Source organism: Rhinolophus sinicus, linkage group LG04 (genome assembly GCF_036562045.2).
Source record: "Rhinolophus sinicus isolate RSC01 linkage group LG04, ASM3656204v1, whole genome shotgun sequence".
Taxonomy (NCBI): Eukaryota; Metazoa; Chordata; class Mammalia; order Chiroptera; family Rhinolophidae; genus Rhinolophus; species Rhinolophus sinicus.
Genome location: NC_133754.1, coordinates 55,068,973 through 55,094,439, shown reverse-complemented (window position 1 = coordinate 55,094,439; position 25,467 = coordinate 55,068,973). Strand labels below are relative to the sequence as shown.

The window sequence follows — 25,467 nt, the reverse complement described above, 5'->3', positions numbered from 1 at the left end:
TTTAGAGAGAGGTGAAGCATCTGTGGTACAATTGGGATTTGAATCCAGGACATTTTGCCCCAGTGTCCTGCCTTTCTCTAGGTCTAAAATGGTCCTTCCACTCAAAAGCCTCTCTCTCCAGGTGGTGTCAGGTGTGGTCCCGCAAAGGGTCTTCAGCACAGAGGGCCCTGGTGCCTGCACTTCACCTGCAGAGGCTCACCTGCAGAGGCTCCTAGAAGCAGAGACTATCTTGTGACTCTTCCATGCCACATGGCTCCTACACCTACTTCTGGGAGGCTGTCCCTTGGCTGGCGTGCCTGAGGGGACTGCTGTGCCGGAGCCCCTGCGTGATCTGTTGTCCAGGCTAGCCCGAGGTTGGGAGGGGCTGTGCACAGAGGACCTGCTGGGTGCGCCATGGAGGCTCATGGCTTAGCCTGACACGACCACCTCATATACCCCTACTGAGGGCCAGGTTGGGGGCTGGGGAGAATGAGCCCTGAGTCAGAGGCCTCACGGTGACGTCCATTTCTCACTTATGCAAAGCTCAGTACAGGTCATCCAGGAGAGAACATGGAGGGTGGCATGATGCCTGAGGACCAGGATTGGAGGCAGCTTTAGCATCCAGCCCTCTCCCATGGCTCTCATTCCCTACTCCTCTCATGTAGGGCCAAGATATATGGAGGGCACTGTGTCCCAGGGATACGGAAGTCTCACTATTTGGCTCTCATCCCAGGGAGATTCCAGATCTCAAAGTTGTGTGTCTTTACAACAAATGGTAAATGCCAGGGGAAGGCAAATCATCTCAGGTCACCAGAAGCAGACTGCCCCCTTGGCAGCCATGCTGGGAGGGAGGTGTGCGTGCTACACAGAGGGTACACACCAGGTCCAGGCTTCTCTCCCAGCCTGGAAACCTCCTCAAGGCGTCGGGATGCAGCCTGAGCTCTTGGGCTGACCAAGGTCTCTGCAGCCAGATTCCAGGTTCTGGAGGAAAAGTCTTCAGAACCCGCTGGCAAGATGAATACTTCATTGAGAGAGGCAGAAAAAGACTGCACTCTATCCCACAGCACCCATCACCCAGGACTGATTCTGCATGTGGTGACTGATTATTATCCAAGGCCCGTGGTCACTGGGATATAAGCACCATTGTCTAGCTTGTTTGTTGCTCTGTCTCTAGTACCTAGAGGAGTGTCTGACACACAGTAGATGCTCAATAAACACCAACAGATTGAGTGAATCAGTGTGGTCCCAAAATGCTCCTGCTCTGGGGGCTGAGGTCAGGGTGGTCTTTACCTGGGGGTGATCACTGTGATGTGCAGAGCCTGGTCCTCAGGGATAACCCGCAGTTGATGTCTTGGGCCTGTCTCACCTGGTCAATTTATGCTGTGATGATGTCTCTGGGCACGTTTAGCATGTGGGAGGAGGCCATATTCTGTGTGAGTCCCTGCCTGTCCCCAGCCCCTGGTGAGTGGGAAATGATTTGAGCTCCACTCACAGAAAGATGGACATGATCCCTAACGGTTAGTACATCAAGTGTTGTCCTGATGTCACCTGGCACCCATGTTTACGAACAGCTCTCTGAGGTAGGGCCTGTGTCCCATTGATAGCTGGGGAAACCGAGGCAAAGCCAGTGATACACAGGACTCTGTTTAACCCAATGTGTGTCTGGGGGTCTCCTGGCCTGGCCCCTTCAGCCCCATCTCCCCCCTTTTTTCCAGGACCTCATCTCTCCTCCCCCCCTTTTTTTCCCAGGAAGAGGGTCCAGACTGCTTTCATTTCCAGAGAAACAAGAGACTCGCTGGGCTCATTCCTCCTGAGACCTCTTACATTTTGGTTGCAGAATTTCCCCTAAATGTCTATAGCTGAGCTGTTGAGCTGGAGGACATCTGGGTGTTTGCAAATAGGCTTTACTGTCCATGATGACATAATTGAGTGCTCCCAGATGTCTCATGTCATGTGCAGCGGTTTCATCCTCCTGAAAAGCATCGCAGTGGGCTCCCGTTTTACAGATGAGAAAACAAGGCACACAGAGAGTCAGCGGCTTGGCCAAGAGAAAGAGTCAGAGTCAGACTGACTCCAGGAGGTCTGGCCCTGTCGGGTCTCTTAAAGTGCAGATGCCATCGCTTGGTGAGATCCCTAAAAATTACATCCTGACCAGGGCAGCAAGCCTTGTCTGTAAAGACCCAGATTGTGAATATTTTAGGTCTGTGGGTCAGATGGTCTCTTTGGCCAGTCTCCATCCCAGTTACTCAATACTGCCCTGTTTTTTTGTTTGTTTGTTTTTGAAAGTAGCCTTTTTTTGTTTTTAATTTTTTTTTTATTGGGGAATATTGGGAGACAGTATGTTTCTCCAGGGCCCATCAGCTCCAAGTCATTGTCCTTCAATCTAGTTGTGGAGGGCACAGCTCAGCTCCAAGTCCACTTGCTGTTTTCAATCTTTAGTTGCAGGGGGCGCAGCCCATCATCCCATGCGGGGATTGAACCTGCCACCTTGTTGTTGAGAGCTCGTGCTCTAACCAACTGAGCCATCTGGCCGCCCCTCTGGCAGCTCAGTGGCAGCTCGTTGTCTTCAATCTAGTTGTGGAGGGCGCAGCTCACTGGCCTATGTAGGAATCGAACCAGCAGCCCTGTTGTTCAGAGCTCGTGCTCTAACCAACTGGGCTATCTGACCACCCCTCAATGATGCACTTTTAAGCAGCAATGGATGATGTGTAAAGGAACAGTAGGTCCCAATAAAACTTCATTTACAAAACCAGGTGGCTAGCACTCAGCACCAGCATTAGCTTGCAGACCCTGGTCTCCTCTAAACAAAATATGACTTGACTGTTCTGCAGAGCAAGTGCTGGCACCCTAACTCACATGTGTTAAACACCGTTGGTGTTCCAGGCACAGGCCAGGCCACTAGCTGTCTCCAGTCATATCCTGAGGGAGGCGGGTGCCTGCCGGGTTTGCTCCACCCACCTTCACCAAGTTCAGGTGGGACCCACTTGAACTTTGATCATTTGTTTCCTTCTCACCTAAGACCTATGGTTTAGTGTGCCCACAATTACCTGAGGTTCTGGATAAAAATGTAACTCACCTGGTCCTACCCACCTTGGATCCCACAGACCTAGGCAGGACCTGGAAACTTGCATTTTGTGGAGCGTCCCTGGCCCTCTCTTTGAAGAGTGTCATCAACGAGGGCCTTGGCAGGAAGGAAACATCCAGTTCTACAGGGTTGTGGGAACAATAGCTTCTCAAATCCATCAGAGAGCTCTCAGTTTAAAAAAGCAGCCTCCCATTTCAGTTATGTGGGCAATTGTGAAAGAAAAGACAGCTTGATGATAAACACCAGGGTCTCAATGAAATGAATGTAAACAATCTATGAATGGCAGGCAGCCAGAAAAAATGCACTAAGGAGATTCAGCTGTTTGTTGTGGGGAGAACAAATGGTAAATGGTATGGAGAGTGGTTTTTTTTTCCAGTTAGTTTGTTTGTTTATTTATTTATTTATTTATTTAGATCAGAACATTTTTACTGCCAGATGCTAGAGTTTGAGTTATTCCAAACAAGGGTTTTATTTTATTTTATTTTTGTTATTAGTTTCAGGTGTATAGAGTGTTCAATGTAGTTCATTTTTATGGTAAAAGATACATGCACAGAACAAATCTGGAATGATATCCACCAAGGTGAATGGATGATGCTTCCAATTTAATTTATCTGAAATGAAGATGAAATAGTTGTATAAGAGAGAAAAAAGGTGAAAGTTAAAAGACAGCCTCAGAAAGTAGCACACATCACTGACTGAACACATGCGTGCATAGCTCCGCTGTGTCGGTCCTGAGAAGCAGAAATGTGTAGGCAAGGTCACTTCTGTCTCCATGGCAGCACTTCCTGTCTCCCTGGCCCACTGCCATGTGTCTCTCGCTATTTCCCTCTCAGTATATCTTTTTGAATCTCTGAGTCTCTTTCTCTACCTCTTTAGAATCTCTCCCCTCAGTTTTTCTGTCTCTCCCTCTCTCTCTACCCCTCTCATCTTGGTCTTTCTCTATTCTTTTCTCCATCTTTCTCTCCATCCTTCATTCTCTTTCTTCCTCTCTGGGCCTGTCTCTCCTTCTTTCATTCTATCTTTCCTTCTCTGTCTCTCTTGCAGTCTCTCTGTTTCTCTCCCTCCCTTCCTCTCCACTCCAAGAACAGCAAAAGAATGTATGAGATTTGATGCCAGGACAGCCCAAACAGCAGCAGCTTTATTTTACAAGAGGAAGGTCCGTGGAGCTGACACAGCAGTGCTAGGGGAATGGGGCTCGGAAGAGGCCTTCTGAGGGTGCTTTCGAGCTCATAAGCTTGTGGAGCCACTCGGTGTACTGGGAGACCCTGGTGTACACGCCAATGTGGCCTTTGGCGGCACAGCCCACACCCCAGCTGACGACGCCTGTCAGGTACCATGTGCTCTGGAACTTGGTGGCATGTGGGCCCCCGCTGTCCCCCTTGCAGGCGTCCTTGCTCCCATCCAGATAGCCAGCACAGAACATGTTCTCTGTGACCTTTGGGGAATTTTGCTTCCATTTTGACTGCTCCAGGCAGTCCTGGGTCATCAGCCGAGGCACATCGATGGTCATGAGCTCAAGGGCAGTGGCGCCCCTGTCGAGGAGCTGGCCCCAGCCGCTGACAGACGAGAAGCGGATGAAGGCCAGTGTCCTCTCAGAGAAGGTCTTCTCGGGCAGACAGAGAGGTACCACGTAGTCTGTGAAGGCCACGGGCCTGCTCAGGCGGAGCAGGGCGATGTCGTGGTTCGTCTTGCCTCTGACGTACTTGTTTGGCATGATGACCTGAGCGACGTGCCGCTCCTGCTCATCTCCATCCTCCTCACTCAGGTCATGCTCGCCTGTGGGAGACCAACACTGCTCAGGCCCCTTGCCCTGCAGCCTTAGGGAATGTCCCTTCCAGCATCTCAATAGGGTAGGCACCTCCTTTGGGGCAGTGGAGCCCTATATCACCCTCAAGCTGGCCAGAGCAGCCTTCCCAAGTGGCCACTGGTGGGCTCCATGCAGAGTGTGAATTGAGGGTGAATCTGGGACCTGGGGTGCTGGACCAGGCAGCTATATGTGCCTGATTCCCCAGTTCTTTCTAGACAGGGCCTGGGCCTCTCTGGGGGTCCTTGTCATCCCATAAATCCACCAAGCAGAGGTCCGTCCATGGTGGCCCATGGAGCCCTGGGCAGCTGCATCCCCCTTGGGGCTCTTGGCCCAAGCGAGGCAATTGGGTACAGCATTGCCCCACATGTCTTTATTTGGGTGGGAAAGAGGCTGAGGGGACGGTGGCCACAGTGGCTCCCTGTGAGCACTGGGGTTTGTCCAGATGCTGCCCACTTTTTTTTATTTGAGAAGTTCATCTGGTTGAGGAAGCTGGTGGTTCAAAACCTTGAATCTTAGCCCTGAGTTGTTATCACTCAAGAATTGTTCTTATCAGAAGGTGACAAAAACCTACCCACTACCACTGTCAGGTTCTTCCAGCTCGTGATTTTGTCAAAACAGTGGGCTGCAGAGACCACCCAGGTGGTGTCAATCAGGGTTCCCCCACACAGCAGCTGGCCATCCTTCAGCTTCAGAGCAGCCTGACAAGGGCACAACAGACATTGGAAGGTCACATTATTGTCCTTGGGATCCCCTTCCTTGGAGACTCACCTTTGCCCTGCACCTCAGGGATGGGCTGCATTTACAGGATGGTTTCTGAAATCCTGGGGCCTCCCCAGAACCCTTCCTGGGCAAAGCTGTTGCAACTTTGCTCCAGCAGGCTGTTTCCCCGTGTAGCTACGGGAAGGGGAAGCTCACGGGCACTGGCCTGGCAATAAAATTGTTGATGCTGGATTCGTTTGTGCGTCTCCCAGTATGGTCATCCACGCTTGCCCCAACATGCTTGATTTGCAAAGATCAGGCCAAGCGTGATGCTCCCAGAGCACGTGAGGAGTGAATGAAGCACCACAGTGAAGCACTGAGCGTGGCTCTAGGCACACAGTGGACCCTCAATAAATATTTCCTTTTCTTTCCTTCCTCCTAAAAGCACAGAGGGTGCTGAGCGGATCCTTGAATGAATCCTGCAGGGAGACATTTGCCCTTCAGTAATTCTCCCACGATGGATGGGAGAATCTCTGTCTCTGGCCAGGTTGGCCTGTGGACAGTAGGAATTGCAAGGCCAGAGGGAGGCCTGGCCGTGGGTAATATGGACCAGCTGGTAAACAGTCCTGGTCTGGTTTTCGATGGTCACCATGTGTTGTGGTTAAGTTGGATCAGCCAGGGAGGGAAGAGACTGGAAATGGGGTCAGCCAATCTGAGGCCTCATGTGCTGAGTTGTGAACAGCAGGACAAATGGTTCTGAGGAGGTGCCCCTCTTCTCACCCAACCTGGCAACTACTGGGCCTTTTGGAGAAAAATAAAAAGCCACCATAAAATTCTCCCATGATGGATTAAAAGAGCTACCTTCAGGCTCAAGGTCACAGGCCCTGTCAGTTGAAACCCCCTTAAAATCTAACCCTGCCCTGGATGACAGTGAATCTGTGGCTGCAGATATGAGTGGGGTGGTCTGGAGTGGTTTTAACAAGCTGGATCTGGGCCTTTTGGACCTGACTCTCAGTCCTGATGTGGGCAAGGCACTGGATCTTGCTGGGCCTCAGTATCCCCACCTATAAAATGGGGTGAGCATGCACCTATCTCTTGGGTGGGATTGTGGGGGTTAAATGATACTGAGACATGAGGTCTTGGCGGGGCCAGGCCCGAGGAGTATATGCTGGGAAGTAGTGCCTTCTGCACTTTCCCCCAGCAAGCCCACCTGAGAGCTCCCCATTGTAAAGGCACAGAAATCCCCATTTCTGGGACCAGCTCTGCCTCGACCTCGGAGAGGCTTTGCCACCCAATTACAGGGGACTCTGGTGAACATATTGGTCCCATTTGGGTGTGTCTAACTCAGATCCTTCCTCTGGATGCCAAAAACCAGGGTTCTGTAAAGCTGAGAAGTGGATCCTGGCCTGCAAAGGCCTCACCCTGGCCCCAACTGCTGTGGGAGGTGGGGTGGAGCAGGGGGAGGCCAGGAGGGCACAAGGCTGCGAGCTCAGCAAGAGACGCAACTTGTGAGAGTGTCTGAAGGGGCCAGATGGCCACGAAATGAGAGGCTTGGAGCTGCCCTGAGTCTGGGGTCAGGCCAAGGATGACCGCGATTCTCCAATTTCCCCTACAAGGTTCTCATACTTTTATTTCTAAATATTTTTAACTGTTTAACTAGGGGTGTCCCAGAATGAAAGGTTAAAGAAGAGTCACTGATTCGGGCTCAGACCTGAGTTTGTAGGTCTCAGTTGCAGCTTTTCTCACACTTGAGTGTGCACACATCCCTGCGTTCTCATGAAATGCAGATGTTGACCCAGTGGGTCCAGAGGCCTGAGACTCTGCATTTCCAAGTGGTACCAGGCTCATAGGCAGCCTTGCGGACAGGCATCCTGGAGGAGCCATGGCCCATAGACCTGACCACATGCCGGGGACAGCTTCCTGGCCTGCAGGAGGACTTTATTACGGATCAAGAATCATACTGTATGAGCTCACTTATAAGTAGAATCTAAAAAAACAAAATAAATGAATAAACAAAACAAAACAGAAACAAACCCTATGGACAGCAAGTTGATGGTTGCCAAGGGGGAGGGGTGGAGCCATGGTAATTTAAAAAATAATAAAATTAAAACAAACAAACAAAAAACCAAAAAAACAATGTCTGGCATACAAAAGAAAAAAAAAATCTCAGCTTCCAGAGGAGATAGAGCTTCCATATGGAGCTTTGGAGGTCACAGAGCTGGATTCAAATCCTGCCTCTACCATTTATTAGTTGTATGGTCTCAGTTTCTTATCTGTAAAAGGGGAGTGAGATGAAGCAGTGTGAAGAGAATAAGTAAACTGACAGAGGTGCTGCTGGGAGCACTGAAATCTGAGATGAATGGAGGCTGTTGTCAACAACTGGACCTCAGAATAAAGAGGAAATCCACTGAAACACTTCCGTGAGCAGGGGTAACTTGGGGCCTGGGGTGTCCTGTGGCTGACCTGCCCACTTTCTCTTTGAAGTTCCGCGTGACCCTGGGGCCCTGAAGCCTTACCTGCCAGGGACACTCCCCTTTGGGGCACACATTGCCACCCACAATTCGGCCTTGGGGTTGGCTGGCATTTCTTTTTTCCAGAACAGGTATTTTTCCGCATGGATATTCAACTGTATAAAACAAAAGTCAGCAAGACGTGGGGATTTATGATAGATGAACGCGCTAGTGAGAAGAGGACTCTGAGCCCTGCAGGCAGTGGTTCTGCCTCTGGCTCCTGCCTGGGGCTATGGGACGCCTCAGTGCCCTTGTGGTAGCTGCTGGGTGAGTAGATGGAGCAAGGGCTTTTGTTGCAGGAGCAGAGGGCCCTACTTCTTGAAACTGGGTTCTGCTAATTTTTCCAAGGGGAAGAAATGCTGCTTGAATTTCCTAAATGATGAATGATACTCTGTCTAAAGGCTAACCAGCCCCTCAGACAATTGTGCCGCTATTTTGATCCCACTCTTAGTTTTTGGTCTGCTCCAGTGAAGTTCTTGGGTCAGAAAAGAAAATGTTTAGAGGTGGCAGCTGAATTTCAGGTTGCTTTGACCAGGCTGGGTACATCTACTTCTGAAGACACAGAGGGAGAGGGGTGCCCCAGGCTTTGGAATTGCAGCCCCATTAGTTTGATGTTGGTTTGGAGTAATTTTCCTGAAAGTGCTTGCCTTTAAAAAAGATTTGATATCCAGAATTGTGTTGTAGTCAGTACAGACACGGGGTGTGGCAGTGTAGAGTCCCGGCAGAGAGAACTGGAAGTGGGGCAGGGGCTTCGTTTCGCTCCTCTGGGCCCACCTAGAATGGGCAGGGGGCCTGAGGCCCACACAGGGAGCTGCAATCAAGGCTCTGTCCTGTCCACTGTTGCCCTGGCCAGATTTGTGTCCTCCCTGCCTCTGAACATGCAGTGGTCAGCAGGTGGTGGAAGCTCAGTTAGTGCTATGCCACCCCGTCTCATTGTTTAGCCAAGAAGAGAACTTGTGGCAGGGCAGGAATTGGTGACTGCTCATCCGGAAGTGAAACAGCACACAAGCCCTGGAGCAGGACCCTGTTACCTGTGGGTGCGCAGGACACCTCGTCGGCCTGGAGTGTGTACCCCTTGTGGCACCAGCAGGAGCGCTTGGTCTCCACGTGGTTGTTGCAGTACTGCTGGCAGCCTCCATTCTCATTCTCACAGATCAGTTGGTCGTTTTTGTCTGAGGACAGAAGGAGACAGCCTGAGAGGGGCGTCTGGTGGTGGCCAACCTTCCCTGGGCCAGGGACAGAGTTCTGTATGAAGGTGGTGCTCAGCTGCCAACTACAGAGACTGAGCCTGGCACTACCCCACTCTACAGATTGATCCAGAAAGGTGGGACCCGGTGTTTGGGTGCTCACTCATGTCTGAGCAACCTAGCCAGTGGGGACACAGGGCCAGCAAGCAGTGGCCTCCACCTATCACCCCTGGTAGCAGCTGGTGGGCAGTTGAAAGGGCCAGAGGAAAGCAAAAAATCCCTTGGAGACAGTAAGAGTCCAACTCAAGCAGAGGCCTGCCAGTGAGAGGCCAGATAGAAGGGACTGCTCTGTAGTCAGGCCCTGGTGGCCAGTGACCCGGTCCGGGGTTAACCACTGATTTGGACAGGCAGAGATGAGGAAGATTCAACCTGACTCTGAAAGACAGCAGTTTGGTGAAGGAAACAGGGTTGGCTTGCTGTGAAAGTCCAAGACCACTGGCGGGAAGGCCAGTCCTAGAAGTGAATGCACACCAGAACAGCTGAGCACCCAAGTCTGGGCAAAGACACTGAGGCTTTCTAGCCCCAAATAAGTGGCAGGAAGCCTCTTTCCTTAGTCTGTCACACTATCTGGCCTCTGTTCTGCTTCGAGCAGAAGTTGGCTGAGGCCCAAAAGAGCTCATTCAGCATCAGAATGTACACGTGAGTGGGAAAGGATTAACCATGCTCAAAGAGAGGCCTGGCCTTCGCCTTCAGCTGCTGGGAAGTGACCTCCACACCATGAGTAAGTTGGATGCTTTTAATTTAATCTGCCTGAAAAGAAGGTTGTTTCCCTGAGAGCCTTGGGTCACACAGGATGGTCTAACAATGTGATTCATGTGGGGCCTTGGGCCACATGGTATTAGCTCAGCCTCTGGAGGGACTGGAGACCAAGGTAAGCCACATGGTTGGTCAGCCATGTTTACGTGACTGAGCCCCAGTAAAATCTCTGGGCACCGAGGCTTCGGTGTGTTTTCTGGGTTGGTGGAATGTCATACATCTTGTCCTACTTGGCCTTGGAGAATGAAAGACTGTCCATATGGCTGCCCTGGGAGAGGACAACTGGAAGCTTGCACCTCGTCCCTTTTAACCTGTATCTTTTTGCTATTATAAATGGTAACTGTGAGTATATCAGCTTTCAGTGAGTTCTGTGAGTCATTCCAGCAAATTATTAAACTTGAGGATGGTCTTAGGGACCTCTGAACTTTGCACTACTTTAACATATGGAAGGTGAAAAAAATATCTCATACCTTTGTAATAGCAGGTAGGGAAGGTCACGTTTACCCCACTGTCTTGGCTGGTGGGATATGTGGAAACTGGGCAGTGATGTAGTGACTCTCATCGGGGCCCTCTCCACAGAATATCCCAGTCCGGTGAACTCAAGAATTTTATATTTCCCAGAACGCAATAGGAGGCAATCAAGATTTAGAATTGGCACCTCAGAACCCCAGATCCAAGACTCTCAGATTGGCAGAGTCCTTCAAGGTCACCTAGACCAAGCTTCCCCTGGGGCTGAGCCCAGCCCACGCCTGACCAGGCCATGCCCATCAGCCCCCCGGGGACCCTGTCTGCACGCTATGGGATTCTCACTTGTCTCACAGTTCCGGCCCTCAAAATCGTCAGGGCAGAGGCAGATGTAAGACTGGAAATTGTCCTCACAGGAGCCTCCATTCTTGCATGGATTTGAGGCGCATTGGTTCTCATCTGTGGAATAAGTCAGTGTTAGTATGTTGAGAAGGGCTAGCGGGTGGGATATAAGTGGGCTGTTTACCTACTCACCTTTGTAAGAAATCCAGAACTGCTTCTGAGGGAACAAAGAGGAGGCTGCATGAGACATATGTCCACAAGAAGCAAACATTTATGGTATCCGTGGAATGAACTGATGAATTGGGGTGGGTGGGGTGGGCTGGGAGCTTCTGACATGGGGCCTTTGGCAATAGGCTCTGGAAGCCAGACTTTCCTCTGGAGATAAGTTGGGCTTATCTGGGGGAGAAAGGTTTTTCCTAATCCTCCATCTCCACCTCAGGTCATTAAGGCCACCAGAGATCACAAATATCCATCTCCCAAGTCAAAATACCTGAGTTTCAACCCCAATTAACCCCAACTCTGCCACCTCTGAGTTGTGAATCTGGGGCAAGACACAGATATTCTCTGAGCCTCCATTTGCTCCTATGGGTGGTCATCCATACACATGGGGTGATGTGAGGAGAAGGTCAGTAGTGGATGTAGAGGCATTCTATGAACGGCAAAGGGCTCCATCCATAAAACTGATTCCTGAGGATTCTTTTGGTCGACTAAATTCAAACTCACAGGGTTGCTGTGAGAATAAAACAAGATTAAAACTGTTGAAACTGCTCTGGAAAACTATGGTACACAGCAGCAACATATGACCATTCTTAACTTGCATGGAAAGGGTCATGTTAGCCTCTGTCTCAAATAGCCTTACTTCCTGTTGGGTGTGAGATATCCTGTGAATATGAAGCATGTGTCTTGTGAGTGTGGGGCATGTGTCCTGTGAGTGTGAGGTGTGTGACCTGTGAGTGTGAGGTGTGGTCTTATCTCATTGTAACCTGACCCACACTCCTGTTGAAGTATTCAAAGGGATGTGATACACTTTAAATATACTTCTTTTAGAAAATGAAAACAGAAATGAAGACTACTCTATCCATATGGCCCAAGGGCAGGTGGAAGAAGCAGTGGTTTCCTAAGTGTTTCCTCACTCAAGCTTCCCTGAAGAGGTGCCCACATGTGCGCAGCAATGAGAGGCTCACCTAGGCCAGTGTCTTAGACATCTGCTCTGTCAGCCTCACTTCTGTGAAGCAGGGGCAACTTTAGAGGACCTTCCTTGGATAGGCAAGGGACACATCACGTGTGCTTTTCAAACTATATGTTTTGATGTAAAATTTAGGATGCATGGTTTGCAAAGAGGAGGATGATCTTGGTAACGAGGGGAGGTATGGAATGCTGTGGGAGATCTAAGGAAAGTGAAGTCATCCTTAGGAAGGAAAGTGACTGAGAAAGCGAGGGGCTGTGCACCTGTGTGTTCAGCTGGGCCCGTAGCACTCACAACCACAGAAGTGGAGACACAGGAGTGACTCCTACTGTCTCAGAGCTCCCTTCCTGAAGACCTACAGTTTGGGTGGCTCAGAGGGCGCCCCCTAGAGGGAGAACTCACCGTTCTCTCATCGTTCTTGAAGATCTCCCTGGCCTCCTCAAAGGAGCACAGCTCCTCCTTGCACTCTCTCTCCAGAGAGCCGGGCCACAGCTCTTCCAGGAACGAGTTGGCACGCCTTTGCCTGTGCAAGATGCCTTGGGCTTCCTCCTGGGTAATGAAGACTGAGAAATGGGAGTTCCATGAAACATTCACAACCTGTCACGCCGAGATGGCACAGAAACCATGCACACTGGTCTCGTCCCACTCAGTAATAGGAATCAAAGTGTTCCTGCCTACAGGCATGGCTGAATTCGAAATAGGAGTGATTTCTTATGGCTGGTTGGAGACAAGACAACATGGCACGAACTTATGTACAAGGATAAGGCAATATGTTCATTCAATTGTAATTTAACACGCTCATACCTTTTGACTTGGTCACTTTACTTCTAGGAATTTATTCTAAGGAAATACTCAGAGGCATGCTCAAAACCCTAGCTATAAGGAGAGCTATTGCTAACAATAACCTGAAAACCAGGTGATGGTTGCCCCCTGCCACCAGGAATACAATGCTTAAGAAGATGTGATATTGGGGTCTCATTTTCTTATGGAGTCCCATCCCCCATATATGCAATTAAACGCACTTTTCTCCTGTTAATCTGTCTCACAACAATTTAATTCTTAAACCAGCCAGATGAACCTAGAAGGATGGAGGAAAAAATTTTCCTCCCGGACAAAAAAATAGTTATTAGGTAATTTAACATTATAGTTTTATATCCAAACAGTATTATTAAATTGTTTTCAAACTTTATCATTACAAAGTTTTCTAATAAATTGTTTAAACTCACCGTAAGGCATTTAAAAAATTATCTGAAGCTACAAATAACACACAAATGGGAAAGGTACATTCATTTCCCATCTTCACTAGTATTAGATATTAATTTATTGCCATTCACATCAGTGTCAACAAGTTATTGTCTGATAATATAAAATTTTCTCTACTTGAATTTGGAGTAGTTTGATTTGCCTTATTTATTTTCCAGATTCATTATGTCTTGGTTACAAGAAATGAAATTGCTATTATAGAAAAATTGTCATACTACCTGTCATGCATGGTGTCATGCGGGGTCTCTGCTCCCGCTCCCCACATAAGAAAGCAGGATATGGTGAGGCCAAAAAGAAACACCCATGGATCCATAGATAGAGGAGTCATACCATTATAGTCTCGCTGGCCGCTGGGTTGGAGACACAGCAAGCAGGCTCTGCAATCCATGCTTCTCTGCCAACAACCAACCCCTTGCTGACTGCTTGCTAGCTTAGCCACAGCAGTTATATCAGTGGTTAATGGCTAACCAGTAACAGCTGATGGCCAACTAGTCACAGCTGATGGCCATCTACTACCTGAGCCAGCACTTTTCCACGTGAGGCCGAGAGCCTGGAAACCGCTCTCTGGGACTCTGTTCCCACACTGCCCATCACTGTAAACCATTAGGACCCTTTTGTTTGTTTACTCTTATTTTCTACCTGTCTCTGATTGTAGGCTTATGACTCGAGATATACCCTGTTTCCCCGAAAGTAACACCTAGCCGAACAGTCGGCTCTGGTACGTCTTTTGGAGCAAAAATTGTAAGACTTGGTCTTATTTTACAATAATATAGGACTGGGTCTTATATAATATAATATGGGACCAGGTCTTATATAACATAACATAACATAACATAACATAACATAACATAACATAACATAACATAACATAACATAACACTGGGTCTTATACTAATTTTTGCTCCAAGGGACTCATTGGGGTTGATTTTCTGGCTGGGTCTTATTTTGGGGGAAACACGGTAGTACTTGCTCTTGTTAGGGAAGAGCAAGTCTGCTCTTGCTGTTGAAAGGAAGAACTTGTCATCCCAAAATATGCCTCTTTGACGTAATGATTATTTTAGGCTGATTATTTTTAAGAAATAGCAGACACAGGAAAAGTTCTGAAAACTGAGTGGAAGTTACCCTTTTGTAAGAGACACATTTGTTAAGGAAAAGAAAAAACAGGCCCAGAGTAGAGTGGCTTACCCCCTGGACAGAAAAATCAAGACTTAACTGCAGTTTCTGACTCTCTCAGAAATGTGACCTTAAGCCAATCAGTCTGGAATTTCCTGATTAACACTAGAGTGATAATCGGCTTAATGAGCCCCCTGCCTCCCTTCCCCTATTGAAAGGTGCCCTTTTTTCCTCTTGCTAATAACTTTCTTATCCTGCCCAGTTTCTACCTATAAAAACCTTCCACTTTGTACTTTTCAAAGCACCTCTCTGTTTACTAGAAGGGATATTGCCCGATTCATGAGTCACACAATAAAGCCGATTATTGGATCTTTAAATTGCCTCAGTTGAATTTTTGTTCTTTAACATATTTATAAGGGAAATCTCCAAAAAAGAAAAAAAAAGATGTGATATTAAATGAAAAAAAGAAGATAATAAAACAATATCTACTATATAATCCCTTTTTTGTAAATAAAAAGGTATATATGAGTAAATGTAATTTATTGAACGAATGCACATAAAAAATTAACTTTGGGGGTTAACAGCTATTCTGTTCCAAATCGTGTTCAATCAACATGCGTAACTTCTGTAATTAAAATACACATCGGCTAGAACATTCTATCAAGATTTTAATGGATGTACTGGAGGGTCCTATGGGGGAGAAGGGCCTTATGCTATGTGCATTTGAGAAAGGTCAGGTGGCAGGGAGAGGCTGGCTTGGGTAGAGAGAGGCAGGCGTTGCTCTGACTCCCGGGAGGGGCGGAGGGTGGCCTGGCTGAGGGTGGCAGATGGAGAGCGGCCGGCATTCCTTGTCTCCATTAAGGGCCAATAGTCCCGTTCACTTCATGCCACTCTTGTTCCTCCCAGCTCTTGTGGAACTCAGGTTACTTCCCAGTGTTGCCAGTTCTTTCCTCCCACCTAACTCACCTAAACACTTTCTCTGCTTTGCCACCACCCTCTCACTCTCCCTTTAAGATGACTCTCTTGAAGAAAAATTCCTCACCTTCCACCCAGGTTCTTATATTGACTCTTAGATCCACTGTAAGCAAAAGCTACCGTGACTGCCACAGGCTCCCCATAGGCTTTTCTTGGTGGCAGGAGGCCTGCTGACCGCTGTCTACTTCTCAGGACGGCCTCCCCTGGCCACTGAGACTGGGCTTCTTTCTGAGGCTCCTCCCCCCTCTCTGCCCACCCCCTCCAGCCTCCTTGGCAGCTGGTGTAGAGTTCTTGTAGCCTTCAGGTTTTTCTTTCTACTCTAAAGGTACTCCGAGCCACCTCACTCCATGTCCGGCTTCGGCTCTCCCTCCACATACCAGAACCCGCACAAGTATTTCCACCTAGAAGTGTGTCTGAACCTCAGATCTCTATCCCTACAGACCAACGCACATTCACAGACAGCTCATACAGGTCCTCCTCCCTCCTCTCCGCCCCAGCTGTGTCTGCTTTTCCTGTCTGAGTCCCGGTCTTGGGGAAGAGCCCCGCCTGCCTCCCAAGCCAAGTTTCTCTGAGGCATCTGACCCCTCACAGACAATTCTGCAGCTGTCACCTTCAGTATCTGCCTCTCTTCTCTCCACCCCTGCAATGCCACCTGAACTAAAGAGCTCCAACCTCCTCTGGGAACTTCCTGAGCACTTGCCTCTTCCTATCCTCTCACAGTGACCCCCATAGTTACTTGCAGCTAGCTCGTGTCCCCATTTTGCTTATGAGGAAGGAAGGTGAGTGAGGCTTAGAACTCACGCAAAGACACCGAGGGACCAAATTGAAAACATTGACTTTGAGGATTCTTTTGGACATGCAGGCAGACATGGGGACTGCACCCCAGAAGAGGGCTTGGCAATAGAGGCCAGGACGTTGAGACCAGTTACAATTATGCAGAGGTTGAAGTCAAGGGTGTGGATGAGGCCAGGGACGCTCACAGGGCCCTGGCCGATCCTGCTGTGTGTGACCAGTGCTGCTGGGGGGCTGTGCAGTGAGCAGGGAGAGAAGAGGAAATCCGGAATGAAGCCAGCATGGTGAGGCAGAAGCAAATGCGGAAACTGAGTCAGCAAGAGATCAGCTTTGGCGAGGCCGAGGTTTCTAGGAAGGAAGGGCAGGCTGTCTGTGCTGCCGCCTGTTCATCAGAAGGATGATGAGTGAGTGCGTCAGGTAGGAAGGCTATGCAATGTGGGGATGGGGAGGAAGGGGGAAGTGGGTGATCCCTGGCCACCCAGGCTGAAGGAGACCACATACTTAAAATTAGAGCGTTGCGCCTGTTGGTATTTCTGGGAACTTGATCTGGTTTGGAAGAAGTTGAGGGAAAAATCAAAGAATGGAGGTTTCTGGGAGGTGGTCGTGGAGCCCATGTGGGGAGGGCAAGCGGTGGAGGCCTGAGACCTGAGGCCATGGACAGGCTAGCGGCTAAGCTCAGCTGAATCATCTGCCCTCGGAGGAGAGAAAATTTGCACCACAAAGCTCTCAGGGAACCAGAGGCAAGTCTGGTAATAAAGTAACACACGATTATTGCAAAGAATTTGGAAAAGAGGCTAGAACAAGGCAGATGAAAGTCACCTGCCAACTGTCACTGTTTTCCTGCTCTAAGAAAGGACAATGGGCTGCACTGACTTTCTAGGGAGCAGGAAACGCTCTCCTTTAAGGTCATCAGGATGGGTGATGCCACCACTTAGATCCCAGGCTAGTTTCTTGCCGTGGGATTCGAAAGATGGCATGAACTAGATTTTAGAGCACAGTGTGAGCACCTTGTTTCCACCATGGCCACCAGTCCGTACTGGAGTCACGATGAGGACAGCTTATAAAGCATGTACCCATGTTTCCCCACTCAGGCCTCTCAGGGCACTTGATGGGCAGGGAGGGTGGCCTTTGTCACAGTGGTGGTAGAACAGCACAGCCCAGTATGCCCACGCCGAAAGCCCAGGAGAACAGAGCGAGAGGGAAACACACTCCCACCCCCACCCCTGGGCCCCAGATTCTGTGCTCTTTTCCAACTGCACAGTGTGGATCCCCACTGGTGGCCAGGAAAGTGCTGCAGGATCCCAAAAGTCTTTGAAAACTAATTCTGCCAAAGCGTGCACCGTCAATAGCACTTTCCTCCAATGCCTGGCAAGTGCCGGGGTGCTGTTTGCTTTTTGGAAGGAAAGCAGATCATATGGAGCCAGCAAATGCTCCTGGTGAACTGGAAGGTCCCGGTGGACAGGAACGAGCACAGTGGTGAACAGGAATAAAGGTGAGGTTGGGAGGCTTGGCTGCCAACCGCCAGGCTGCCCTTCTCACCGGGTTTATAGATAACCACCACCCAACATACCTGCAGCTGGAGACCCCTGCAGGCCCAGCAGAAAGCAGAGGAGGGCCAGCCCACCAGGCTGGGAAACCATGGTGTGGTCGGTGGTGTCACTCCCAGTCTGTTGACATTCCAGTGGGGGAGGCGGGCAAAGTTCTCAGCCTCAAAGTGCCCAGAGGGATGGGGGAGGGAGACCTTTCCTCCCAAACACTGTGTCAAATGCTGTGCTAGAGTGGGGATCAGAGACAGAAAGGGCCTGCAACCCAGGATGCCAGGTACGGGAATCCAGGAATAGGATGGCCAAGTCTGCAAAGCAGAGGTGCCTTTTCTGAAACGTAGGTGTTTGGAGGTGCACTTGGCATACGCACCTCAAATGCAATTTAGAATTCTGAAGCCCTTAGGACTTACAACGGCAGTTTAGGAAAACAGAATTAAACTGCGAGTGGAAAACTATAGCCCACAGTAATAATATTGGTAAAGAGAGCATATTTGGGGTATGAATGTTAATGTTTTGATGAGAGCCACAGAGGAGACATGGGACCGTCCTCGCCCGGGAGGCCTGGTTTCTTAGGGGAGCTAGAGTGCCTGGCAGAGAAGCACCAGGAAAAGGGGCATCTGCCCTTAGTTGAGCCCCCATTCCACTTCAGCTGCAGGTGGCAACTCCTGTACCCCTGGCATCCAGGTCTTGTTCCTCCTGGACCCAGGGCACAGCTAGGGTGACCCCCTGTCCTGGGCTGCCAGGCAGGAAAAGGTTTCTCAGGATGGCAGATGTTCCGTGCTGAAACTGGGACCGTCCTGGGCCCACCAGGATGCCCGGTTACCCTGGCAAGGCTCACATGGCATCCAACCTCCAGAGAGAGCTTGGGCTCAACACTCTGGAAATCATATCCTTTCTGTGAATGGATGGAGACCACTAGCTCCGCTCATTTCTGGCAGGGTCCCAGCCCTACTCCCCACATGGAAGATTTAGTCCTTAGGGGAAAATGTGTTTTATTGATCACCTTTAGAATTTTTAGTGGTCACTAGCAAGGATTGCTTAATTTTTTAGGAATTTAATTATATAGAAATTTATTTGTGGAGGAAGAAGGGAGGAGGAGGAGGGACTTATCATTTGACTGCTCTTCCGAGCCACAGCCCTTTCTGGGGGCATTTCTGCCTTTGACTTTCTTTGGATTCTCCTCCTTAAAGGTATGGCTAAACCTATCAAACCATCTGAGCCTGCTATCTGGGTTAACTTTTTCCTTATTTTTTTTAACTGAAAGTCAATATCTTTGTTATTCATCAACTCACGCATTTTATTTCTTCTTGAATAAATTTAACAATTTGCTTTCTTAAAGAAAATTCCTATTTTATGTTTTCAAATGTATTGGCAGAAAGTTGTTTATAATGGTCCTCTCATTTTAAACCTCTATTTGTTGTAAACTTTCCCAGTTTTCCCACAACTTGCTGTATTTTATTATTTTTCAAGGAACAAGGTTTTGATTTTGTTGATTTGTTTTATTTTCTTCTCTGAATTGTACTAATTCCTTCTTTATACTTTTTTTGGATTATATTGGTCCTATTTTAAGCTTCTTTAAATGGTTACCTCATTAATTTTGTCATGTAAAAAATTAAATGTAACTGGGCTATCAATGTCATTCTAAGCTATGCTTTAGCTGCACCCAAGAGCTCCGATATGCATACTTTGTCCAGTCCTACATAAATCAGAATTCCCAATGATATTTCTTTTCTAAACTTTTAAACTCTTTCATTGTTTTGTAAAAATTTTGTATATATTCCATGTGTTGGAAAAGAATGCACATTTTCCTATTTTTAGGGACAAATGCATATCAATTTCTGTGAGATAATTAAATTTTCACCCATGATTGCTGATCGTTGCTCTGCATATTTTGAGCATAATTGTTAAATGCTTACAAGTTCTTGATTGCCACATAGTGTCCTTTTTCTCCATTAATTGTTCTAAATTCCATTTTATGTGTTATTAATATTGCTGCCCCAGCTTCCTTTTAGTTAGAGTTTGTCTGTTATATCTTTGCTTTTTCTTTTATTTTCAATCTTTGTATAATTTTGTTTTATGGTCTGTTTTAGCAGTTGTTACATCCAATTTGATTCTCTTTCCATAGGTCAGTTTAAAATAATTACATTTGTTGTGACTGAGAAATATTTGGACTTATTTCTTCCATCATCTCTTGTGTTTCTGTTCATCATGATTTTCCCTTTCCATACCCTCCCTTCTTCTACTGGATAGACAACACTTCTTTCTTCTCTACCTTTCTGGTTTAGAAGTTATCAATTGTATTCTTGTTCTGATGTAGTAATTTTACATTTCTTTTGTTACATTTACATTGTTGACATACATAAGCTTGTTATTGCATCTTCATCATACGTAGGCCATACTCACTGCCTGCCTCATTCCTGCTTTACCACATGCTTGCCATACTGTGCATAGATGAGCAAAATAAAACACCACAGTGCTGGGAACTTAAGACGTAAGGGATTTTGTGCTTTTACAGATGAAGGCAGATAGCGAGAGTTGCTGACATTTCTTTAAACTCCGTCCACACAATAAAGAATTCTGATTTTTAAATTTCATTTACATTAGCAGAAAAAAACACAGTGACTGAAACATGAGGTTTTAAAGTGCCTTTATGAGGAAGAGATCACGAGAAAAGGTGGGCAATTCCAGGCTGAGAGGGCAGGAATGGTGACTGAATAATCAATATATTAATTAAATTACAAGACACGTCATTTTTCAAATAACTTATACACCAGAAGGAAAGCTGCCAAGTCTTGCACATTTTCTGTCTTATTATCACACTCTAGAGAGGTCGGGCTGGCACGATGGCCTTGCATGTGGTGGTGGGTGAAGAAGTCTGTTGGCCTCGGGCTGTAGCAGGGCCTGGGGCTCATGGAGGGCTGTAAAGTGACACATTTCCAGCAGCATGGAGGCTATAAATAGATCCCTTACATTGGATACATATGTACACACATTGACATATATACATACATATAAAAATATCTGCCCCAACCAGATACAGAAAGGAAATGTTTCCAAAGAACAGAATTTGTTTTCTGAAACACAAAAAAAGGTAAAACAGAAGAATTTTCTTTCCAGTTCTGTTTTGATTTGAATAAAATAAACTCTGCACCTTTAAATGTCTGTATTCAGGATGATTCTATACAGTATACACAGGGTGATTTTACTCTGTAGCCAGGCAAATGCGGCTGGAAAGGAGGCAGAGGTGCCTTGAGCTCAGGTTTTCACTAAGCTTCTTGTGACATCATTGGTTCAGATGATACCCTGCAAAAACTACATCTTTATTTATTCTTTATAAACAATAAAAAAATCCTAATTCAGTGAAGCTTGTTAAAAAAACCAACAGTCCTCATTTTTTTTTTTTTTTGTAGAAAAGAAGGTTAGTATTTTAAATTATAGCTTAAATTTTCTTTCGAAAATTAACTACACAAGTAAAGGAATTTCCTTGGTTTCTAACTGCTTTTGTGTGTAGAAATGCTGCCTGATTTTATTGAGTGCTGGGTTTTCATTCACCTGTGACCAGGTGGGCTTCGGAGAGTGCCGTCGATTTCCACGAGAGAGTCCCCCAAATCATTCAGCGGTACAATAAACAATGTGCTGTAATGTAAACCCCGGTAACAAAAAAATAGTTTTATATCAAATGCAGTATCAAATTGTCATTTCATGTAAACACAGTGATTCTTGGTAAAGATTAGAGGCCAAAGTACCACAAAAAATGGCCGTGGGATTAATCTTTGCTTTAAAAAAAATTTGTAAAAGACAAAATAGTTCCCCACCCCCCCCTCTCTCTTCAAGCTGTTGGGTCAGTGAATCGGTCACTTCTTTTGGAAGCAGTCCCACAATATGCATATTCCTGCAGAAAGCACCGGACCAGAAATGTCAGAAACCAAAGCAGAATGGCTGGGACCGGCTCCTCCCTGGCTGCCTGGCAGAGGCTGGAAGAGACATCCCCGCCTCGGGGCCCTTCTGCACAGGTGGTCTATTGGTCTGCCACCCACCCTGTCCATTTCAATTTTCCGAAGAAGCTTGGTGTAGAGTCTTCCCACGGGAACTGGTTTCAGTGCCCTGGGAGGAGGCTGGCATGGAGGCTGGAGAGAAGAATGTTCCTGAACCTTTCTTCTGAATGCCCCCACATCCTGTACCTTGAGGTTCTGTGGGCAGCGGGCAGCTCCTTGTTTGGGTCTTGTCAGGGTCCTCCTTTTCCAGGGCTTCTTAGAGCACCGTCCCCTCACCAAACTAGGTAAGCCCAAGCAAAGGAAAACTTAGAGATTCATAGGCTGGTCTCCTGCACTGGGGGCCCGGCTGGTGCTACCCCTGCAGGTCTGCGAGGGGAGCGCCGCAGCTCTCGCTGCAGCTGGAGGAGTTGCTCAGCAGGGCGGACCCTGTGCTGGACTCTGCGGGAAAACCAGGCGAGAACGGCTTCGGCTCCATACTTGCACACTCAAGCCCCTCTTTCTTGTTAAATAGGCTCAGGCCTGTGAAAGCCGGTAGGCTCAGGGCACAGCCAGTGTGGAGCGGGGTGTCTTACCTGAGCTGCTCAAGCACTGCGCTGAGCTGGATTTGCCGAGGAGCGTGGACAGGCTACTGGCTGGCACCCAGCCCTCCTTGCTGGAGGTCAGGTTCCTGACATACCTGCAAGGGGTGTGGGCTGGTCAGTGGCTCCAGCCCACATGTCCTGAGTAGCCTGGGCATGTGGGCACCATGCGGCATCTTACCAAAGGCCGTCATCACCCTCCTGGACCACCTCCACCATGTCTCCGCTTCTCACAGCAAGCATGTCAGGGCCTCCCTTCTCATCGTCCACCACGATGGTGTATTTGCCCGGAACCTGTGAGGGGAAGGCACAGTGCATGAAATGCACGAAGCCCTTTGCTTCTATCCCCGAGGCACGGAGCACAGGCCACAGCGGCTATCCAGCGACAGGGAAGGTCCTACGACAGTGGGCTTCGAAGTGTCCGGCAACAGGAGAAGGACAATGAGCCCTTTGTCAGGACCCTGCCATGTGTGGAGCGTTTGGTGTGACTGTCACCTTAAGCTGGGAAGGTCTCCTAGTTATAAGAAGATGCTAGGTCTCCTATTGTGACCACACAAAAACACCTGCTCAGCCAGTGCCCTCAGCTTGTTCCTGGGGGTCTGGCCTTGCTCTGCAGTTCCCTCCACTGCTGCCACACTGGCTTTGCTCTGCAGTTCCTTCACGCTGGTCTCAGACACTCCAACCATAGCCCTTGGCCCCAGGATCTTTGCACCTACTGTTCCCACTTCCTGGAATACTCTTCCCTACTTGGCCTTCTCTCTGAAACGGCAGCCATCCATCCTCACCTAACACGCTATATATTTTACTACTTTATTATTATTATTATTATTATTGCTTTGCCTCCCTATAGAGGAGATTCTTGTCTATTTTGTGTCTTCAGTGTCTCACACAGTAGATGCTCAACATGTATTTGTGGACAAAGCTCCATTGTGGAATGTGGATCCTGGGAAGAGGAAGCTATTCTGACAGAGTGTGGGGGCAGCTCAAGCCTCACCTGGCAGTAGGAGAACATGTGACAACACGCGGCTAGACTGCAGGATGGGCTGCAGGGCTGCAGGGTTTGGAAGCTGGGAGATAGAGGGTGAGGGTCCTTTTTCCTCATTGCAGCCACTATGCCCTTAGGATGACCTGCACCAGCCCCTAACTGGCCCTGAGCAGCCAAGATCATGTCCTCCTGCTACACTGAGAACAGATCCAAACCCCCATCAGGGCCTGCCTGCATCCTGCCCTGCTCTTCTCTGCCCACCAGCCTCAGTTTCCCTCTGCTGGAAACGCCCAACACCCAGGCTCATCTGTGCCCCCCGTGTCCCCATGTCTGGCTTTTCCCACCCTCAGGCCTCCTTGAGAAAAGCTGCCCTGACCACACTGAGACTCCCTCTCTGTTTCATCCATTCATCTGTGTCTGCCCCTCCAGACTCTGGGATGTTCTGTTTGCTGCAATAACCCTGGTGCTAGAACAAGGGCAGCACTGAGTGTGCGATAAATATCTGTTGGTATAATCCTGACTCTAATGACTTAATATGTAAATAGCTTCTCCCTGCTGCTCGTTAAAACAGCACCTTGTTTAGAATGAAAAACCATACTTAGGACAGTGTTATTCTCTTAAAACAATGAGCTAGAAGTGTATACATAGCTTTAAGGAAACTTATGAGAGCACTGTATTTATCTGAAGGACAAATCAGGGTGTGTGCACTATTCCCTTTGAAGGACAGCCTCCCTCTGTGTGGTGGTCCGATGATGGTGAGCCAACAGAGAGGAGGGGGCACAGAACCACAGGGAGCCCTGGCCCCTGAAAGCCCTCCCCACAGTGGCCATGGGAGCTGCAGACCACCACAGTGGAGCTTCTAGAGCTCCCCTTCTTAAGGAACAGCAGCACCAGGCCCAACACCCAGTGGGAGCCAAGATTACCTACCAGCTTCCTGAGGCCCACTCCGCCTTCCTCCTCCGCGTCCGAAGAATTAATCAGCTCCTCGGCACTGGACCAGCCATCGTTGTCCTCAGGGGCCTCCAAGGGGTGAGACGTTTTGCTCCAACCTGAGAGGTGAATAGGTTCCAGTGAGGACCGCCCTCAATGACAAGCCTGTCCGAAGATGGTCTACAGAAGTCCCAGGAACCCCTGCAACGTGCTGCCTGTGTGGAGCCTACCCTTCCCAGGAGCTCATAAGACTTTGCAGGACACACCGCCAACTTCCGAAATGCCTGCCACGTTTGCTTCAACTGTGCAAACAGTCCAGAGAGATGGGATCAGAATACCTGCTTCCATTGCCAGGCCAACCAGGGGGAGGAAACGAGCCCCCAGCCCCTCCATGGATGGTTGTGCACTTATCTAGCAGGCCCTGCTCCTTCCCAGAGGAGGAGACGCACTCTCCCCCAGGCCCCCTGCCTCCCAGTCCCAGAGGAGCACGGAGACTATGAGAGACGACTAGCTGGAGACACCACTAGCCACCTATCTGTGTTGGAGCAAACATGGAAGGCAAGGTGTTTTCAATGAATGCTTGTACCATTCAACACCCATCAGATCAGGCCAGGAGAAGAGCTCCTCACACAAATGGCTGAGGCTTACTAACAGCATCGTGTGCCAGGCACACTCTTAGCCCTTGATGTGTGAGGCAAGGGGACTGTGATCCTCATGGAACTGGTGCTAATCACACATCTGAACTTCCGAAGGCCATGCGGCAAAGTTGGGATCCCAACCCAGGCCACTGGGCTGCAGAGCCAGCCCATGTGAGTTCTAACCACCTCCACTGGCCAGAAAACGAGGGGAAGAAGGCTTTCTTCTGGACTTTGCAATACATATAAATATATATTCCTTCAGCGGCATCTCTACTGCCATGTGTCCCCAACGAGTAGCAACTGTATTTCCCATTTGGGGGGAGAACGCAAGTAAGTGGTGGGGAGAAGCGAGATGATGAATAAATACAATAAATGCCAGTAATAAAGCAACAGGCCAAAGCCGTACTCCTTTGATCACAGCCATCACACAATATTAAATGTCATTTCAACAGGAAGCAAGCAGATCCGGGAAATAAGCAAACTACTTGGGCGGTCTGGGCTTGGGCACATCTAGTGCCAAGCTACATTTGGAAGCATGACTTTTCCTGAGAAAGAGAAGGTGCTGGGTGTGAAAACTA

General features: G+C 48.5%; 2 protein-coding genes across 24 annotated transcripts in view; both read right to left on the bottom strand.

Annotated features, from left to right (window-relative positions):
- Positions 1–4,164: 4,164 nt before the first annotated feature.
- Positions 4,165–17,908, bottom strand: F7 (coagulation factor VII). Of its 2 annotated transcripts, none has more exons than XM_019746603.2 (8): positions 17,790–17,908; positions 12,479–12,639; positions 11,083–11,107; positions 10,894–11,007; positions 9,112–9,252; positions 8,087–8,196; positions 5,443–5,569; positions 4,165–4,840 (listed from the first exon to the last, which is right to left on the bottom strand). In XM_019746603.2, the coding sequence occupies exons 1-8, from the start codon at positions 17,857–17,859 to the stop codon at positions 4,245–4,247; spliced, it is 1,344 nt and encodes a 447-aa protein (XP_019602162.2). In that variant the 5' UTR covers positions 17,860–17,908; the 3' UTR covers positions 4,165–4,244. The 2 variants fall into 2 exon arrangements, with proteins under 2 accessions (XP_019602162.2, XP_074185649.1); XM_074329548.1 differs by lacking the exon at positions 17,790–17,908 and adding an exon at positions 13,670–13,742.
- Positions 17,909–20,393: 2,485 nt separating this feature from the next.
- MCF2L (MCF.2 cell line derived transforming sequence like) overlaps positions 20,394–25,467 on the bottom strand; it is a 169,995-nt gene continuing 164,921 nt past the window's right edge. For 17 of the 22 annotated variants that reach the window (XM_074329533.1, XM_074329534.1, XM_019746586.2 and 14 more), the window contains 4 exons: positions 24,249–24,370; positions 22,518–22,630; positions 22,331–22,434; positions 20,394–22,196 (listed from right to left, as the gene is read on the bottom strand). In XM_074329533.1, the coding sequence (XP_074185634.1) occupies positions 22,111–22,196; positions 22,331–22,434; positions 22,518–22,630; positions 24,249–24,370 (425 nt within the window). In that variant the 3' untranslated portion in view covers positions 20,394–22,110. Of the gene's footprint in view, positions 22,435–22,517; positions 22,631–24,248; positions 24,371–25,467 lie in introns of all 22 variants that reach the window. The other 5 variants (XM_074329535.1, XM_074329541.1, XM_074329544.1 and 2 more) reach the window with 2 other exon arrangements.

Coding starts and splice junctions, on each gene's coding strand:
- F7 (XM_019746603.2), bottom strand. CDS start 17,859: ATGGTTTCCCAGCCTGGTGGGCTGGCCCTCCTCTGCTTTCTGCTGGGC. Junction 12,640..17,789: donor GCAGGGGTCTCCAGCTGCAG/GTATGTTGGGTG, acceptor CCCATTTCTCAG/TCTTCATTACCCAGGAGGAA. Junction 11,108..12,478: donor TCAAGAACGATGAGAGAACG/GTGAGTTCTCCC, acceptor TTGTTCCCTCAG/AAGCAGTTCTGGATTTCTTA.